At 44.2% G+C, this 18,384-nt stretch overlaps 7 protein-coding genes across 7 annotated transcripts; 4 read left to right on the forward strand and 3 right to left on the reverse strand.

Moving 5' to 3' along the window:
- Positions 1-106: 106 nt before the first annotated feature.
- On the forward strand, positions 107-2,995 carry O0I10_002679 (uncharacterized protein; the record flags this gene model as incomplete). The annotated part of the gene is made up of 5 exons (XM_058482759.1): positions 107-1,505; positions 1,570-1,688; positions 1,749-2,559; positions 2,622-2,690; positions 2,751-2,995. The coding sequence occupies 5 exons, from the start codon at positions 107-109 to the stop codon at positions 2,993-2,995; spliced, it is 2,643 nt and encodes an 880-aa protein (XP_058346326.1).
- Positions 2,996-3,513: 518 nt separating this feature from the next.
- Positions 3,514-4,597, forward strand: O0I10_002680 (uncharacterized protein; the record flags this gene model as incomplete). Its single annotated transcript, XM_058482760.1, has 5 exons — positions 3,514-3,577; positions 3,654-3,780; positions 3,855-3,920; positions 4,024-4,187; positions 4,251-4,597. 5 exons carry the CDS (start codon positions 3,514-3,516, stop codon positions 4,595-4,597), a joined length of 768 nt encoding a protein of 255 aa, XP_058346327.1.
- Positions 4,598-4,823: 226 nt separating this feature from the next.
- O0I10_002681 (uncharacterized protein) lies at positions 4,824-6,704 on the reverse strand (the record flags this gene model as incomplete). The annotated part of the gene is made up of 3 exons (XM_058482761.1): positions 4,824-5,326; positions 5,392-6,561; positions 6,617-6,704. The coding sequence occupies 3 exons, from the start codon at positions 6,702-6,704 to the stop codon at positions 4,824-4,826; spliced, it is 1,761 nt and encodes a 586-aa protein (XP_058346328.1).
- A 3,314-nt stretch (positions 6,705-10,018) lies between these two features.
- O0I10_002682 (uncharacterized protein) lies at positions 10,019-12,215 on the forward strand (the record flags this gene model as incomplete). Its single annotated transcript, XM_058482762.1, has 8 exons — positions 10,019-10,310; positions 10,382-10,468; positions 10,532-10,620; positions 10,677-10,737; positions 10,833-11,025; positions 11,078-11,272; positions 11,340-11,985; positions 12,039-12,215. 8 exons carry the CDS (start codon positions 10,019-10,021, stop codon positions 12,213-12,215), a joined length of 1,740 nt encoding a protein of 579 aa, XP_058346329.1.
- A 418-nt stretch (positions 12,216-12,633) lies between these two features.
- Positions 12,634-12,837, reverse strand: O0I10_002683 (cytochrome c oxidase copper chaperone; the record flags this gene model as incomplete). The annotated part of the gene is made up of 1 exon (XM_058482763.1): positions 12,634-12,837. The coding sequence occupies one exon, from the start codon at positions 12,835-12,837 to the stop codon at positions 12,634-12,636; it is 204 nt and encodes a 67-aa protein (XP_058346330.1).
- A 456-nt stretch (positions 12,838-13,293) lies between these two features.
- Positions 13,294-14,598, forward strand: O0I10_002684 (uncharacterized protein; the record flags this gene model as incomplete). The annotated part of the gene is made up of 2 exons (XM_058482764.1): positions 13,294-13,332; positions 13,390-14,598. The coding sequence occupies 2 exons, from the start codon at positions 13,294-13,296 to the stop codon at positions 14,596-14,598; spliced, it is 1,248 nt and encodes a 415-aa protein (XP_058346331.1).
- Positions 14,599-14,739: 141 nt separating this feature from the next.
- Positions 14,740-17,893, reverse strand: O0I10_002685 (uncharacterized protein; the record flags this gene model as incomplete). The annotated part of the gene is made up of 10 exons (XM_058482765.1): positions 14,740-14,856; positions 14,911-14,935; positions 15,013-15,301; positions 15,355-16,376; positions 16,439-16,560; positions 16,618-16,749; positions 16,831-17,081; positions 17,151-17,259; positions 17,327-17,442; positions 17,503-17,893. 10 exons carry the CDS (start codon positions 17,891-17,893, stop codon positions 14,740-14,742), a joined length of 2,574 nt encoding a protein of 857 aa, XP_058346332.1.
- Between the last annotated feature and the right edge of the window lie 491 nt (positions 17,894-18,384).

Below are 18,384 nucleotides of genomic sequence, written 5' to 3' on the forward strand. Positions count from 1 at the left end.
ATGCCCAAAAAAGAGCTGAAACCCTTCCGCTGCTCTATAGATTAATTGCAAGAGAGCGAGGATTTGGATGAAGCATTGCTTTCACTTTTTTTGTCACACACACACCATGCACATTTCCAAAGTGATAGCTCTTGTGGCACTTGGTGCCAGCACTGCTTCGGCTCAATTGACGGGCAGTAGCATTCTTGAAATCCTCAACACGACCCAACTCTCACCTGCTACCAAGTTTGTGGACTTGTTGACATCCAAGCCTGAATACAACACCATCTTGCAATTGTTGTCACAGCCTGGCAATCATACGTTGTTTGTTCCTTCAGATCAAGTTTGGGAACGTATGATGGAAAGCTCATCATCTTCATCGGGTGGTACTTTTGGTGGCTCTGGTGGCGGTTCGGGTGGCTCTTTTGGCGAATCACCTATGGCTTCAAATTACCCTTGGGGCACTGGTAGCGGTAGTGGTGGTGGTGGTGGATCATCATCCCCTACAAATATGCCATCTTCACAGCAACCACAACAACAAGAACAAGAGCTGGATCAAGAAGATTATTATGATGATGATGCCAACCCTTGGAGTATTGAGGCTTTCAGCAGATGGATTAAATTGGGTACCAAGGACATCCATATTGCCCAAAGCCAACAACAGCCTGGTCAAGAACAACCAAATCAACAGCAACCAGGCCAACAGCAACCTGGCCAACAGCAACCAGGTCAAAATGGTGGCGGTGGTACTGGTCAACAACAGCCTGGTCAACAACAGCCTGGTCAACAACAACCAGGTCAACAACAACCAGGCCAACAACAACCAGGCCAACAGCAACCAGGCCAACAACAACCAGGCCAACAGCAACCAGGCCAACAACAACCAGGATCTTCAAGCAGTGGTGGAAATGAATCAATGAATCCATTTATGCAAGGACCTTTGGCTAATTACACTGTTGAGGACATCATCCAATATCACTTGTTGAATGGCACCTATCTTTTGAAGGATCTTCAAGAAAATACAACGGTTGTTTCCACCATGGTGACCAACAACACCCTTGCATTGAATGGTCAACCTTTGCCTCTCTTGATCATGCGCAACGAAACTGGATCCAATAATCAATCCCAACAGCAAGGTGGTGCAGGTAGTGGTGGTTCTATGACAATGTCTTCGATGATGCAGCAACCAACCATGTCGTCTTCTATGATGCAACAACAACCTTCAAGCCAACCAAGTGGTGCAGGTGGCATGAGCATGGGATCACCTCAAGCTTCTCAACCCATGCAAAGCCCTACAAATCAACCCAGCTATCCTACTCAGCAACAGCAACAGCAAGATGATGGTGGTAGCGATGATGGATTTTCATGGTACCCTTCACGAATGGCTGTACGTCAAATCTTGCAAGCCCAGCAACAGCAGCAACAGCAAATGACCAATTACACTGTTGGCAACGGCCTTCAATTTGCCAACGTGACATTGTATGATATTGTTGCTTCCAATGGTGTCATTCATGTGGTGGATGATAGTACGTATACTATTCTACATACATTGACATACTTCAATCTTTGCTAATGCATCCTTTTTTATAGTCATGATTCCACCTCCAAAGTCTTCTGAAGCTCTCCAAAATGTTTCCAGCATCTCCCAATTTGATCTTTTTGTGCAACATGCGGGTAACTTTGCATCACAGCTTGATTATGCACCTAATGTAAGTAATACCATCATGAGTATGACATGTTCCCTTGTCATTAACAGCCTATTGTTTTAGGTCACCATCTTTGCACCTAGCAACCAAGCTTTGCAATCTGTGAATTTGAACAATATGGATAGCAACACTATCTCGCAATTGGTTGCTGGTCATATTGTACAAGGCGATGTAATCTATTCCACCAACGTGACCAATACTACAGGTAGCAGCAGCGGCAATGGTGGTATGGGTGGCTCTGGTAATGGTGGTAGCGGTACTGGTCAACAACAACCCGGCCAACAGCAACCAGGCCAACAGCAACCAGGTCAACAACAACCAGGTCAACAACAACCAGGTCAACAGCAACCAGGTCAACAGCAACCAGGTCAAAATGGTGGTAGCGGTACTGGTCAACAACAACCAGGTCAGCAACAACCAGGCCAACAACAACCAAATCAACAGCAACCAGGCCAACAACAACCAAATCAACAACAACCAGGTCAAAGTGGTGGTAGTGGTACTGGTCAACAACAACCCAATCAACAGCAGCCACAACGTAGACAACAACAACCTGATCAACAACAACCAGGTCAACAACAGCCAAATCAACAACAGCCTGGTCAACAGCAACCAGGTCAACAACAACCAGGTCAACAGCAACCAGGTCAACAACAACCAGGTCAAAATGGTGGCGATGGTACTGGTCAACAACAACCAGGCCAACAGCAACCAGGTCAACAGCAACCAGGTCAACAGCAACCAGGTCAACAACAACCAGGTCAACAAGGTGGTAGCGGCACTGGTCAAGGTCAACAGCAACAAGGTTTCGAAGTGCAATCAGTTGCAGGCCAGCCACTTATGCTTCAAGCTATCAATCAAACGGCATTTTCAGGTATGATTATAGGAAAGGTCCTCAATCAAAAACGATCATATTAAGAAAAATGGGTGTTCTAGTTAATGGTTCTCAAGTCATCCAACCCAATATTTTGACACAAACGGGCGTCATTCATGTTATTGATCAAGGTATGTGTCCTTTGTTGTAGCACTTGTAAGTAAAATGGTACTAAAATGTGATTGCAATAGTGCTTGGCATGAATCAACAACAACAGGGTGGCTCTGGTCAAGGATCACAACAGCCACAACAAGGTGGCGGTTCTGGTAATGGCCAAGGATCCCAGCAACCACAACAAGGTGGTGGCTCTGGTAGTGGTCAAGGATCCCAACAACCACAACAAGGTGGTTCTGGCACTGGTCAACAACAAGGTGGTCAAACACAGCAACCACAACAAAACCCAACACCTTATCCCGAGTCTCCATTCCAGCAGTAAATGCAACGTTAAAGCCTAAAGTATAATAATTCATTCCATTACAAGAAGCAACCTTAATAAATTTGGTAGTAATATTGATACTCTTATCATGTTGGCCGTTGATCCTTTAAGCTACCACCCATATGAGGTCTCATTTACATTGCTCATCCTCAACACCCTCCCATAAAACGTTGTAGGTTATGTATGCATTTAATTGTGATTGAATCGGGCACATAATAGCATGTGATTGATTGATAGCAATTTACAATAAGTGATTGAGTGTCGTCGTATAAAGGATTTCTTTTCGAATATAGAAAAGATGACAGCTTCTCGCTTTCGAAACAAAAAGGGCGATCGTCTTGTAGTGCAAATATGCAAGTCCTGCAAGTGTGTGAAACAATGATGGGCGTGGCAAATGCAGCTGAGTCTGCAAGCAGCATGATGAACACGCGCCTAATTCTTCTGTTACGTTGTACCTCTTTTCCCTTTCTCCGTGAACGTCCGTTTCAAGCATCAACACACACCCACACCCACACACAATGCCAGCTTCCGATCTAGATACAGACACTCAAATTGAGACATCCTCGTCTGCTCTCATCAAGAGTAAGTTCCTAATCTGCCTCATGGGGGTCAACTCGACGATTGATTGACACTAGAGATGCTGCTGTTGCTGTCATAGATATCATTGAAGACCTCTTTTCATACAGCACGGTCCGCTGGAGACGCATATTGGAGTACTACTATTTTGAAGATGCCACCTTAACATCACCCATCATGTCCACTGAAGGCATTGATAATATCCAATAGTAAGATATCGCTTGGGTGGGCAAGAGGACCACCACCAGGAACAGTGAACCTAACCTGATCGATGATCCATTAGTGTATATACCGTATGGCAGGCACTGAATCGCAAGGCACCCACTATCAACAATATAGTGTTTGACGGGTATGTTTGAGAGTGAATGTGTGTGTGTGTGAGACATTCATGTGCACTATGTTTACTTACTGATGTCCCTTGTTGCGTTGGCGTTTTACTACTACTACTACAGCCGTACAGCGGTGGTGCATATCACACAAAACCTATCACCGAGCATGTTTCCATCATTTATTCAGCTCCAAGTGCCGGCCATTACCACGCTTCATTTTCGAGAGACGGAGGCTGATAGCGGCTTGCTAAAGATTTATCGTCAAGAGGATAGTTGGACATTGGAAGGTAAATGGGAAATTACATTTCACGTGAATAAATCAACCAACCTTGTCAGCGGGGACTACTTAGGCCTTATCCAATCGATGCCTCTCATGTCCTTTTGGTACAACGACGTTCTTCGGGTCGTCATGGGCAAACTGGTAACAGCGACGGGCGATTTATTGGATGCAGCATTACGTCATGCACACAAAATGTCGATGCGTGGACGAGAAATTCAACGCAGAAGTCGTGATTTGGCAATCGAGAACATGGAAAAGTTGGATGAATACAGAGCCAATCTACATGAAAACTACCTCGAAGGCATCCGTGGTTGGCATCATCAATACCAAATGGGGGATCATGATGATTATTTACTCGAAGATGATTTTCGACCTGTCAAGGAAAGCCGTAATGGCAACAACGACTTTTATGATTGAAATGGCCGCACACACCTCCGCCGATATTCTCATTCATTCATTTGATCAACGTTACACACCACATATCATTTCCATTATATCACACACACACACACACACATTCATTGTCTCATATCTATATCTCTATTCCACACACACACACCTCTCCTCAGTATGTACGTTTTCTTTGTTTTATTCCATCATTGTTCAATACCAATATATTATCTTGTCATGTATATCTATGTATCTAGTCCTCGCTAGGTGGGATTTCCTTGCATGAATAAGTGCGTTCATTGACATCCTTGGGGATCCAGCCCTGTTCCCATCCAAGAAGATAATCCCAATGGGGGTTGATGTGCTCCTCGGTCTTGTAAGTCCAAAAGAACCAGCCATAGCCTGTTTCAAAGGCATCCATTTGTCGTTCGATGAATTCATGCAAGAATTTCTTGTAATCATCATCCCAGTTCTTCCAATCATCGACGCCTTTGCAAGTGCAAGTATCACACACAGGCTTTCCAATCTTGCTGTTGCCTTCTGTGAGCGTACCCTCGTAACGAGCACCAAGTCGTACACCATTGAGATACTTGCCGCAATCATTCGTAGCCATCGAGAACTCGCCGACCATGGTAGGACCATTTTCAGCCATGGATTTGCCAATGTCACGGTTCCAGGCTTGGCATGGGAAGGCAGCTTGCTTATCACGTGGCATCGACACCAAGCCATCATCAAAGATTAAGTAGGTATGCGTTTCTATGTACATGGATCAATCAAATGGCTCACATAGTAAAATAGAGCAAGTTTTTTTTTCATCTTACCTAGGATAACACGATTGAAACTTGGATCCTTGAAGAAACCATTCCAAGCGTTCATGCCAAGGAAGCCATCATGATATGTAAGGAGTGGACCTTGATCCTTGCCTGTGATATTGCGAATGACATCATGGCTTTGATGATACCATTGTTCAACACGTTCACGTTCAAGGCGGAAAATAGCGGGTTCATTGAGGACACCAAATACGGGAGTGACATGGGACCATTCAGGCTTTGAAAAGAATTCAGTCATTTTCTTGACGACTTGGAGAGTGAGTTCGGCATTGTGCTCGCCATCGGTGCCATTGAGCCAGCGTACTTGTCCATAACGACCCGAGTGATTCCAACCATTTTGAGATCCTGGTGCAGTGTGCAATTCGACCATGACGCGGAGACCATACTTGCGAGCCCATTGGATACCCCGTAACAAGTACTTCCATGCAAGCTTGGGAACGAAGGGCTCTCCTTCGACAGGCTGTACAGCCCAATGACCGGTAGGAATGCGCACATGATTCATACCCATATCACGCATCTTTCTGAAATCATCCTCGGTAATAAAGGTCTCGTAATGGTGTTCAAGTTGTTCACGTGCTTTTTCGGGACCCAGTTTGCTGCACAATCCCCACTCATCCACCACATTATCCTTGGGATCAAATTGGTCGAAAAGAGAAGGTGTAATAAATGGTTCAATCACCAACCATCCACCCAAATTCACACCACGAATGGGTTGCTCGCCATACTTGAATGCTTCCTTGAGAGGTGGGACATGGGGATTCGCTTGAGCAGAATCATCAAAGTTTTTCATCAGCGCATCATCATCAGCATTACCACCACCACCACCACTTGAAGTACTATTGGAGGAAGGACGTGGCATATTCGGATATCCATAGCCACCGTCGTTACGTCGTCCTTGTCGCCATGACGATGGTTGATTGGAGGCTGAAATGGGGACTGCAATAGCAATAGCCAACACAGCAAGTACAGCACCAGCAAGGAGGGATGCTTTCAGCTTGTTACGTACGAACCAATTGCCTTGAGATGCTGGAACAGGCTCGATTTTTTCAATAGCCATATCTTCTTGCCACTCAGGTGACGATGTTCCATGCCTGGTTGCATCCATGGACGTGTGTGCCGTAGGAGGCTGACGTGGTGGTTGTGGATCTTGCGTTGTTTGGTCTATATCATCATGAAAGGTGAGTATACATGTTTGCTGATTCGGCTATAGTAATACTTACTTGACATTGGGATTTAGAAATCACACCAAGCAGGGTGATGGTGGTACTAAGGGAATACGTATATCGGCAAGGAAAACGGTCCATGCACGAAGATCCCATGCATATATATATACAAGTTGGCGACATGTCTGAAACGATGCATCATTGCTTTTTCCTGATATTCACCTATAGATATGGAACCGTATCGTTATTTGTTATCCGCTTCATGAACATCCATTCTTGTTTGCTTTATGTTCTACATAGCCTTCCTGGTTGTCAATTGTTTGCATTAAAACTCAACCAAATACAATGACGCGTGAGGAGCGGTGATCATTGGTGGGTGGTGGTGGAGGGGGGGTAATCCATATGGGGGCCGTTACATAAGGGAAATGATGATTTGATATCCGAGGATGGGCATTGTAAACTTTTCAACATCAATAAAAAAAGTACTTAAGAACCATATCCCACGGCCACAATCTACCAATGCAAGGTAGTTACAAGGTTTCAAGATTTCTGTGTCATGTTCGAGATCGCTAGAATCTGCTGTTTGCTTACTGCGATAACAAACTAAATCATGATGAATGCAAGCTTGATGATTAACAACACAAGACACAGATTCAAACAAGGTGGATCACATGGATGTCTATGTCTTGTTAATTCCGCACGCATATCATCATCGATTACATAAATAATCGTAATACGTGTAGCAGAATCGCTGAATGCGCATGTTAGATCCATGCCATCGGTTATAGATTTGTACATAGGGCCCTCTCCTTCTTTTACTGCTGCCATGGCTAATACCTTGTCACTAGAATGCATACATCATCATTAAAGAGAACGTTTGAAAACCACTGCTGCAGCCCTACTTGTCATTGTTGTATAATACGAGGGTTGATAAACCATACGCTTTACCGATACTTTTACGTTCGATTCACTCGTTAAAAGTCGTTGTTGCCATGGATACTGCATAACTATCCAAAAATGGAAAGCTAGAGGGCAACGCACAGACCGCCCAAACTTGGTGCGGTGTATGCAGAAAGTTCATGCGGCGCGTAAAATACCAGCCCTTTAACATTTCCTCCCTTGGCCGGTATTTGTAAACTCGCTTGTTCAACCACTTGCAAGTTCTTTTGCAAGTTTAGATACCCAATGATCTATGTGCAACAACCGGGGCGTATGGCAACAACATGTTTCAGTCATCTTAGTGTAACATTGTTACTATCCTCTGGTGGTGATGTGAGTGATTTCCATTCTTCCCTAAAAAAACGACAGCTCCACGTCCAAATAGCTGTTCACATGGCCCCAAAAGCCAACATGCGTGAGATCCACTGTGGGAACGGTCTCATATTACACACATCGCCAGGATGATGCGAATCAGTTACGCTGAGATCAAAAGATGCGGATTGATCATGGCAACACAATCCACGATGGTCTGCCGACTTTTACCGACGTTCTTGTAGATCGCGTAGCCATCCACCCAAATGATGTGTTGTGCGTACAACTTTTCCTTGTCGCTCTCATTTAAGAGTACCTACGTAGGTGGGATGCTTATCATGTGGTGGCAAAAGCGTATGTGTGCTAAAAAAATGGGTTCATCGTTGACACTTTTTAATCCTAACATTTCAAAAGTCATGTCATGGTGATGATGATGCCTGACCCTGAGACAAAACCTAGGCAAGGTTATAATACATACATCTTGTACATGTGATTGTGTGTCACTCACACATTTTCTTTTTGAAAGTGCAACGCCACCACCATCATCATGCGCAATGCCTTTTGTTTGAGTGTGAAAAGAAAAGAGTCCTTGGTATTATGTAATCCTGAAGCATGGGAAGCAGGCGGATGTAAATGTACCAAACCATAGAAAGTAACGCTCTTTGTTATCAAGGAACAACTACTACCAACCTGCCCAAGTATGATTGATCCGATCCACCATCATGGATTGACCTTATTTTCACACACACACACGCATGCAACAAAGCATGCCCACCTGAGATCAAAAAATCGAATGCAATAAGGTATGTGCACGAGAAAAATGTCAATGATTGGACGCGTGATGAAAGGCTTCTGTTGCTGTACCGGGACCAATCACTTTGGAGATCTTGTTAACGAAAGGTACATGTACACGCCCTTAATAAACAAAAAACAGAGGCTCATCTTTACAAATACAAGTTGTACGCAATGCTGCTAGGACATGTTCCTTTGTGTTTGGTTAGCTAGCCATTTTGTTTTTGTTTTTGGTCAATGTGTCCTTGATTTGGCTAAAGACATGTATCACGTAGTGTTCTTTTGGGCAAAACTTGCTAGTTCCAAATGGGTGTCTATGAGCCGTACCGTGTGAAAACAGAAACACCAGAAGCGTACTTGCGAGGCAACAAGGGTAGTGAAGGTGCAATGTAATATCCTTACTTGCAAGAAACAACAGGGGGAAATGTACTATGATGATGATGCCGGTGGAAGGAAGATCATCTCGCATACACCACACCACAACGCACACACATACTCAGCGGCGACGTACAAGCCTAATCCGCAAAACAAGAAGGCGGCATTGCAGCAAGTTTGAGCATCACAAGCTTAGCAGCCGTGTAACCTAATATGCTGCTTTTGGGCCATTTGTCCTCATGACACAGGTTACAAGCGCTTCATTTCCAAATAGGGACATTGTTCTTGATCCTTTTGCTGCTTCACCCTTCACATCCACGCTTGGCTATACTACTACTACTACTACTATCGTGAGAATGCAATTACTTGCAGAGGTAACTGGTGATGGGGGTGGTGATGTTGATCATGGAGCTGTGGCTGAGATAACGTACACACGTGGTGAGATAAAGAAAAAGAAGGGGATAGTGATAGTAGTAGTAATCAATGGCAAACGATAATGATGGACGTTCCCTTGTCCCAAAGTTCTGATACCCTTATCAACTACGTGTAACAAGGCCAAGATGAATCGGACTGGTAAACATGCTTTACACACCAATGCATTTTTCTTATCTTGTCGTCAAATAGAAAGCTAGGAAATCATAAAGTTGATTGTATTGCACCATAAAGAGTGTAAAATATAGACATGACCGAAATCAAGGGAACAGGGTGCGTGAGCCTGTGGTACCAAAGTGACGGAAAGGTAAAAGCGACATGATGGCATCACAAAGCATACAAAATGAGACTTCCAAATGATAGTTCGATGCGTGGCTAAATCGGCTTTGGGTGAAGGTGGTGGTGGGACATTCATGGAAATAAAAGCCATTTTTGTCCATGGATCAGAGAAACACACATACACAAACGTTCTCTCTTCTACTCTTGCTCTCCCACACACTCATCTCTTTTTCTCCCTTTTTTGCTCTTTGTCAAAGACTGTATTATCCCTTTTTTTCTTTACTTTCTTTTTATTCCCTTTTTTGCGCTAGACTCAAATCTTCAGCATGGCAGAGGATAAGGGATATGGAAGTGAAATTCACGAAGTGGAGAAAGGTAGCGAGCATAGTGGTGGTGCCGTTAACTTTCTCCATAGCATCCAAGCACGCTACGCCAAGGTTGATCCTGCTAGCTATTTACGTCGCCCCGATGAATCAAGTAGTAGCTACTGGGTACGACGCCTTGGATCACTCAAACCTATCGAGTTGTTATTGGGAGAATACAATGCCACACCCTTGAGACGCTATTTGAATGCATTCCACTTGATCTTTTTCGGTATTGGTGCTATCATCGGCACAGGTAGGTGCACTTTAAGAGAAAAAGAAAGAGGAAAAAAAAACAACTTGTATAGCTAAACTACGCGATACCAGGTATTTTTGTCTTGTCGGGTCAAGCTGCTGCCAATCACGCTGGCCCTGCAGTGACCATTTCGTTTATTGTCGCTGCTGTTGCCTCATGTAAGTTGTGTGTAAATGCCGTACAAAGCACCGTGCTCAATGCATACTGATAACATTCAACAGCTTTTGCCGCTATGAGTTACTCGGAATTGGCATCCATGATTCCAGTGTCAGGTTCAGCCTATACTTATGCCTATGCTACGATGGGCGAGGTATGCATGTTGTATTTGATTTACCCTCATGGTGTGATTTAACATGATTGATGTAGTTTGTCGCTTGGACGCTTGGCTGGGATTTGATCCTTGAGTACATGGTGGGCGCTGCAACGGGTAAGGAAATCACATGAACTTGCCAAGCAGTATACATACATACATGTGTCCTGTTTGCGGATATTAATAGCGCGCTTTTTGTTGTTCCCAAATAGTCGGTGTCGGCTGGTCCGGCTACTTTGTCACGTTTTTCAAGGTTGCTTTCAATGTTGAATTTGGCGAAAATTGGACTGAGCCTCCTATCAAATGGCAAGAAAGCCCTGCTAGCATCTATTACGATGAAGGCCATTACTTTAATGTGCCCGGCTTTGTGATCGTCATGATTGTGACCACCATCTTGTGTATTGGGTAAGCAACAACAAGAACGCTTTTTACATTTTCCATGCTAACACGATGATAGTATTCGACAATCCTCATGGGTCAACTCGGTGATTGTGGTGATCAAAATGCTTGTTGTCTTTATCTTTGTATTTGCCTTGTGCGGCTTTGTCGATCGTGACAACTATAGCCCCTATGTTCCTCCTAACACTACAGGCGATTGGCATTTGTTTGGTGCACCGGGTATATTTGCAGCAGCGTCCACTGTCTTTTTTGCGTAAGTGATGATGCTATCTATTGGGTGTACGTATCACGACATTTAATTTATGATGATGCGATGATAGGTTTATTGGATTTGATTCGGTGACCACCGCTGCTATGGAATGCAAGAACCCACGTCGTGATCTTCCCATTGGCATTATTGGTAGCTTGATCGTCACCACGATCATGTATGTGGCGTTCTGTACGGTGATGACAGGCGCCGTAAGCTATACGGAGCTCAATGTGGCTGCCCCACCCACCGTTGCTGTATCTGCTGTGGAAGCTCGTACAGGAAAATCATTTCGCTGGCTCAATATTGTTGTATCACTTGGCGCTCTTTTTGGTCTTACCTCAGTGATGATGATCATGTTGCTTGGTCAATCTCGTGTGTTCTTTTCCATTGCCAAGGATGGCATGTTGCCATCTGTGTTTGCCAAAGTACATCCTAAATTCAAGACACCCTATGTGGCAACCATTGTCGTGGGCACCATTACTGCTATCCTTGCAGCCATTCTTCCCGTCGACCTTTTGGGTAACATGACATCCATTGGTACATTGCTTGCATTTTTCATTGTGCATGCCGGTGTCATTTTGCTTCGGTTTACAAGACCCGATGTCGAACGATGGTTCAAGATCCCTGGTGGCAAATACCTATTTGCAGTATTCCCAATTCTCGGCATGGTGGTGTGCGTCCTTTTAATTGCTGTGGCCGAAGTAACCACCATTTGGGTAAGTTTATAGATGTGATGCGCATACAAAAGTCGTACTCATATCATCTTTAGCGTCTCTTCGTCTGGATGGGTATTGGTTGGATCATCTACTTTTCTTATGGCATTCGCAAATCGAGACTTCACAAGGACCCCATTGGTCGCTTTGCCGAAGTACACGCCCATATGGATCCCAAAGAGGAATCAAGATATGAAGTTCAAGATTATGATTACAACCACGAGCGCATGTAATGGTTGTTGCTTGACCTTTTTCTATTTCATTGCTTATTATCTAAAATCTTCGTGATGTATAATAATACTATCTTAATGGGCTTTATCTACAGCCCTTCTCAATTGACATTGGCTCTTTATGAAAACAATGGCTGCTCATGGTCGAATTAAACACCGCTCATGGAAACAAAGACTACCAGGGCCGAAATGATACCATCAACAATATCCTCTCCTATTACACTCATTCATTGTCTTATTTGCTTACACCATGTTGTAATAGAAGCAAACACAAACAGCATTCCTTTTTAAGAAAAGATGGATTTAATTCATTGTCGTCTAAGATCGGTATATACAAAGAAAAGCGAGCGAGAGAGAGCGAGAGAAGGGTTGGGCATGAGATGTATGATACAAGAAGCATTGTTGTCGAGTGGGGTGGTGATTAGATCTTGAAACCCAAGTCGCGCATGCACTTCAAATGAGCGTCAATGAGCTCCTTACAGTTTTCCTCGCCATTGTCAAAGATGCACTGATCGCGGACCTTTTTAGTTTCTGGACAAGCGCAGCATGGTTTGAGTGGCTTTCCGTCAGCGCCGATAGGTAATTCACCAGAGTGAGTGGATGTAGTTTTGATAGGTTGAGACATTGTGGCGAAAGAGAAAGAAAGAGAGAGAGAGAGAGAAAAAGGGACCGATATTGTTGATGGCTGAATAAGCAAAAGAAGCGAAACGGGGTTGTTGTGTCAAATAATTCTGGCTCAGAACATCCATCATTCAATAAAAACCCTTTCCCGATGTCCTGTTGACAGTACCACGGGAATTATGATGATACTACTATAAAAAACGTGCGTGTCTGTATATATGCACATGTATGCATGTGTTACTTTAAGCGTGTGTGCACTCAACATGATAATCAAGGGATATTTGCAAATAGACCTGGCTCGATGAAACAGCAGCGGAGGGTGTAATCACAATGTTTATTATGTGAGTGGAACTCTCTCTCAATGCAGCAGCCCTTTCTCTCTTTCTCGGATCCATATTCCATATTGGCGTTGATACAGCTGCCCCCCTCCTCTTCCTCTTCCTCCCCCTCTTATCCACCCATGAAAACAACGTATGCTGATGTACGAGAAGACGAAAGAGTAAGTTGATAGGAAGGAAGCATTCACCCATTCGTCTTTACTCATTGCGTCCATCAGGGTGTGCTAGATCGTCAATTCGCAAAGTGCGCCTTTTTCAAGCATGACACTCGATTCGATTCACCACGACCTCGACCCACACGGCTTGCCATCTTTGACTTTGACTCGACTTTATTCTATTCGCCTCTACTGAGTCCTACGATATGGCATCCTACACTTGTAGGAGCCCTTACGACCGAAGGGTTATGTGGACCAGGATGGTGGAGAGATATTAAAAGTTTACAACTTGGAGCTGATGTGGAACAAACACGATGGCAAGGCTATTGGAATCCTGGTGTGATGGTTGAAGTGCGAGCAGCCTTGGCAGATCCAAAGACATTGACGGTGTTATTGACTGGAAGACGAGTCCATCCATTCTATGATCTGGTGTCAAAGATGATAAAGTCTCAAGGATTGGAATTTGATATGGTGTGTCTACGTCCTGATCCAGAAGAACCTCATGGCGCATCTGTATTCGATTCAACAATGGATTACAAGTTATCCTTCCTTTTGCATTTATTACATACATTACCCACCATTCAAAGTGTCGACATGTGGGATGATCGTCCGCCTCATGTACGGCGTTTTCAAGCTTTTCTCGATCAGCTATGCTCGGATCAAGGTCTCATCAAGGATGCTTCCGTCCATGCCGTTCATGGTGTACGTCCTCGCTACAATCCAAAATGGGAACATGATACAGTGGAGCGCATCATAGGACCCAGTAAACACTATACCCTCGTTCCAGTCGCTTCTTCTACAGTCATCACGCTCGATTCAGCCACCATCACCAATCTCACAAATCGCTTTCATTACAACCCTCCTCCAAAAATGACCGGTGAAGTCCCTGTTTTATTTGCTGACACCATTGTCCTTTCGCTCAAGCCATTATCCAAACATCATGTCCCTTTTGGTGGTATCGGTACGCATGTGCAAGCAAAGGTGGTTGCTCTCTACGAACATCGTTTCCGTGGCTTGTTTCTCAAAGTGCGTGTGCGAGATGTGGATGATGATGAGGAGGAGGAAGAAGAAAGAAGCTATAGCGAAGACACCTATTGCTTACCCCTTTATTTCAAACCTTCCGAACGATCGCACTTGTCCCGGTTTCAAGAATGGCAATGGGAACCTGTACGGCCAATGGATCAAATGGTACTCCATGGAATAGTCGATTACTCTTATCTTTACGGCCTTGATACCCCCATCAAACATCCAAAACGTAAACGGGACAATTAAATCCCATCCACTCCATTGCTTCCTCCCATAAATCATTGTATAATATATAAACTTTTGCTATCACACACCGAGATTATCATCATGTTGTGTTACCATGTCATGATTGCATTCGTTACACAATCCCAAACCCCTTCTTTATGTTCAATGCGTATTACTAGATAGCTTGAGCTGCTCAATCTCTTTCCGTAAAATCTCATTTTCCTGTTGCAATGCTTGATTTGCTCGCACACTGTTTTGCAATTGTGCTTCCAAAGCAGCCTAATCGTTTCCTTATGAGTGATGTTGGAGGGGGCAATTAAAAGAAGCACTTACCACTGTTGATTCCACCTTATCAGCGCTACTTTTATAAAAGTAAATGACATTGTTAGCATTGTGATGTATAGTACCATGTTGTGTGTGTGTATGTAATAGTACCTTTCTGAAAATGACTCTGATATTGACAATGAGGACGAGTGTGGTTTAGTGGCTGGGGGTTTACTTGCTGCTGCTGCTGTTGCTGCATGGATCATGCCGGATAACTCTTGCAACATGTGTCGTTGGGATTCATTGACCTTGACGAGTTCTTCTAATTGCGATTGCAGGTTTGGCGGCAGGGTTCTTGAAACAACATCACGCATTCCTTGACCACGTAATAATGATGCTGAAGGCGAAGTACTGGATGATTGTCCTGATACCGAAGAGGAGGGTGATGATTCTTGGATGCCTAGCGGAGGGTTTAGTATATACAAACCATCGTTTTAGTGTTATCCATTTTACCTTCTGGGCCTTTATCACTGCTGCTATGGGACATGGGAGGTCGCACGATTGCTTCGGATGTGGTCAATTCAAATCGACCAATCATCTTGCGTGATTCCACACCAGCACCTTGCTGATCGTCCAAAGTCGACATGGGATACTTTGCAACGCGTGAATGAGTCGATCCATCTCGAGTAAGAGAAATGCCATTGGAAGATGAGGATACGGAATTAGCACGTGATAATGAATGGCTGGTGGCAGTGGATGTCGTACCGCCGCCGGTGGTGGTGGTGCTGATGATGGGGGTATTATTGTCACCAAGTTGAATTTCGAATCTTGATCGACGATCACCTCCTCCTCCTCCAGCAACAGCAACATGATCGGATGATGATACGGCAGACTCAACAGATGACACAGTAGGGTATTCAGATCCACCGCCTCCTTGCTTGACACTGAAACGTCCTCTTTTGATCTCTTGATCATCATCACCAGGGGCAGTGGTGGTAGTAGTAGTGGTAGGTACTTGTAACATGGCATTGTCTGATAAACTTGAATCACGTGAAATGGAAGGTGGCGTCGATGTCAAATGCTCTCCTTGTGGTGGTGGAGCTGGTGGTAACGTATGAACACTGCCATCTTCCGATATCTCTTCCACAACAAAGCGTGATTTCTTTTGAGGAACAATAATCTCGGCTGCCGCTGTTGTTTGCTGTGTTTGTTGATTGCTGGTAGTGGATGTTGAAAATGGTTGAGGTGGGTTGCGTACTACAACGTCGCCAAAGGAAATGTGCCGCTTGGGTTGTTGTTGATGGGATGCAGGTTGCGAGGTTTCTGGTACGGTGGTCGAATCCTCCTCCTTCTCTTCTGTTGTATCATGAAAATCCCATTCATCGGTTTTGGTAATCGATAATTGGCGTTGGGGTATCTTTTTGTGAGGTCGTTGTTCAAGTGGCGGAAGATCACTCAATAAGGTCTTGACCAAATAATCACGTCGTTTAGCTTGCTTGAAGAATGGATGCTGTAATAACTTTTCTGCAGTGGGTCTATATATATTCAGAGCATTAATATCAATCGAACAAGTTCACTGGAAGCATAAAGTACTTACCGCTTGGAAGGATCCTTATTTAGACAAGAGTCCACCATGTCCTTAAAGACGCGCGAATACTTGTGCTTTGTCGTTTCACGAACAAGCGTGGGTGGATCACTGGATAAGGTCATCATCAACACCTATAAAGAGAGATTAATGAGTCGTTTCAGACCTACTTTTATTATATTGCGATTTACCTTGAGTGGAGGCAATTTTGCAAATGGTGCATGACCCGTGGCTAATTCAATGGCTGTGATACCAAAGCTCCAGATATCTGCCTTATAGTCATATCCAGCTTGTTCCATGACCTCGGGAGCCATCCAACACGGCTAAACGGTATAGGTAGGTAGAATTGTTCTTTAATTAATTTCGACCATCATGTCATTCAGGGTCTTTTTTTCCTTACTTACCGTACCAACGAATGTTTTACGTACTCCTCTCTCACCACCCGTGTCCATAAGACTGCTTGAGACTCCAAAATCAGCCAACATGACCGTTCCATGCTCATCCATCAACAAGTTTCCAGCCTTGACATCACGATGAATGTGATCATTCTTGTGCAAATACAATAATCCCTCCAAAGCCTGTTTGAGAATCGTGGCAATGCTCAATTCATCGAGGCCTTCACTAAACTGCGTCTTCATGATATCCAAGCAGGACCCTACATACATAGAGTATTTCTCTTTTTGTATCCTTTTCTCGTGTGTCCCTTGTCCCCCTTTCTCCTTACCTCCAGCAAGGTATGGTGTAACAATATAAAGTTTTGATCCATGAACAAAGGATCCGAGCACTCGTAATACATTGGGATGCTTTGACAAGGCCATCAAGGTCGTTTCTCGCTACATACGTGCATACGACGAATGAATGAATGAATTCAACAAGGAATGTACATCACCTTTTACTTACCCGAAGTTCATCGATCTGATTCCTTTCAAACTTATCCAAATCAATCATTTTCAATGCAACACGAAGATTCAATGGGGTATAAACGGCACTGTACACCACGGCCGATGATCCATAACCTACATGGATAGATTGTCCACATGAGGCCCTGAAATTGCATAGATCCAACAAAACCTTACCAATAGGAGCCTTGATTGTGAAATCATCCATATTCCCGCTAATAACGTGGCTGTCGAGAGTACTGGAAGGAATAGGCGACGTGGGAGTAGAGTGTTCGTGGTGATGACCACTCGTGGTAATCTTTAGACTTGAAAGAATCTCTGCAGCACTGCCAATGGAACGTTTGCTATGGGAATGGTGGCCTCGATGATGACCACCACTGCTGGAGCGTGTCACCAAGATAGGGTCGGGTGAAAGCATACTCGTCGTGCTCACAGTCGTGATAGCAGGTGCGGTAAACTTTTCTGGTGCCTGATCGGTGCCATTGGATCGATTACTCCCGTTGCCATCCGCTGACGAAGAAGAGGAGGAAGGTTGCTGCTCGTTGTTGCTGGTATCAGTAGAAAGCATAGTACGTAGTAGATGGATATATAAAAGGGATAAAGAGAGAGAAAGAGAAATAAAATAGGTCGGTGCTCCTAAACGCACGCGTTGGCTATTGTAATAACAAGTGAATGAGAGAGAGGGAAGAGATGACAATGCAATTCTTCAAAAGTGAGTGACTCGATTGCTCCTATGTGGGTGTATGTGTCACCTTGACATTTATTAGCATTGCTTGCCCTTCCAGGACGCAACGCGGATAAGTTTAGGCGGAGCACACATTCCAAAAGAACAACCATCAAGATTATCCACGATCCGAAACATTGTTTCTCGAGACAACCATTTTGGATGTGGATCAAAGTATGGCTAATCTCAATCAAAAAAGACTGGGGATGGGTGACCCTGGCAATGAATTGCTCTATACATAAACATGCAGCACGTTACAAGGAAACAATAAACATACATAAAAACCATAAAAGAGAGAGCGTCGTTTGTTGTTGTGAAAGAGGGATTAGCTTCGT

Source organism: Lichtheimia ornata, assembly GCF_029851405.1.
Source record: "Lichtheimia ornata isolate CBS 291.66 chromosome Unknown scaffold00008, whole genome shotgun sequence".
Taxonomy (NCBI): Eukaryota; Fungi; Mucoromycota; class Mucoromycetes; order Mucorales; family Lichtheimiaceae; genus Lichtheimia; species Lichtheimia ornata.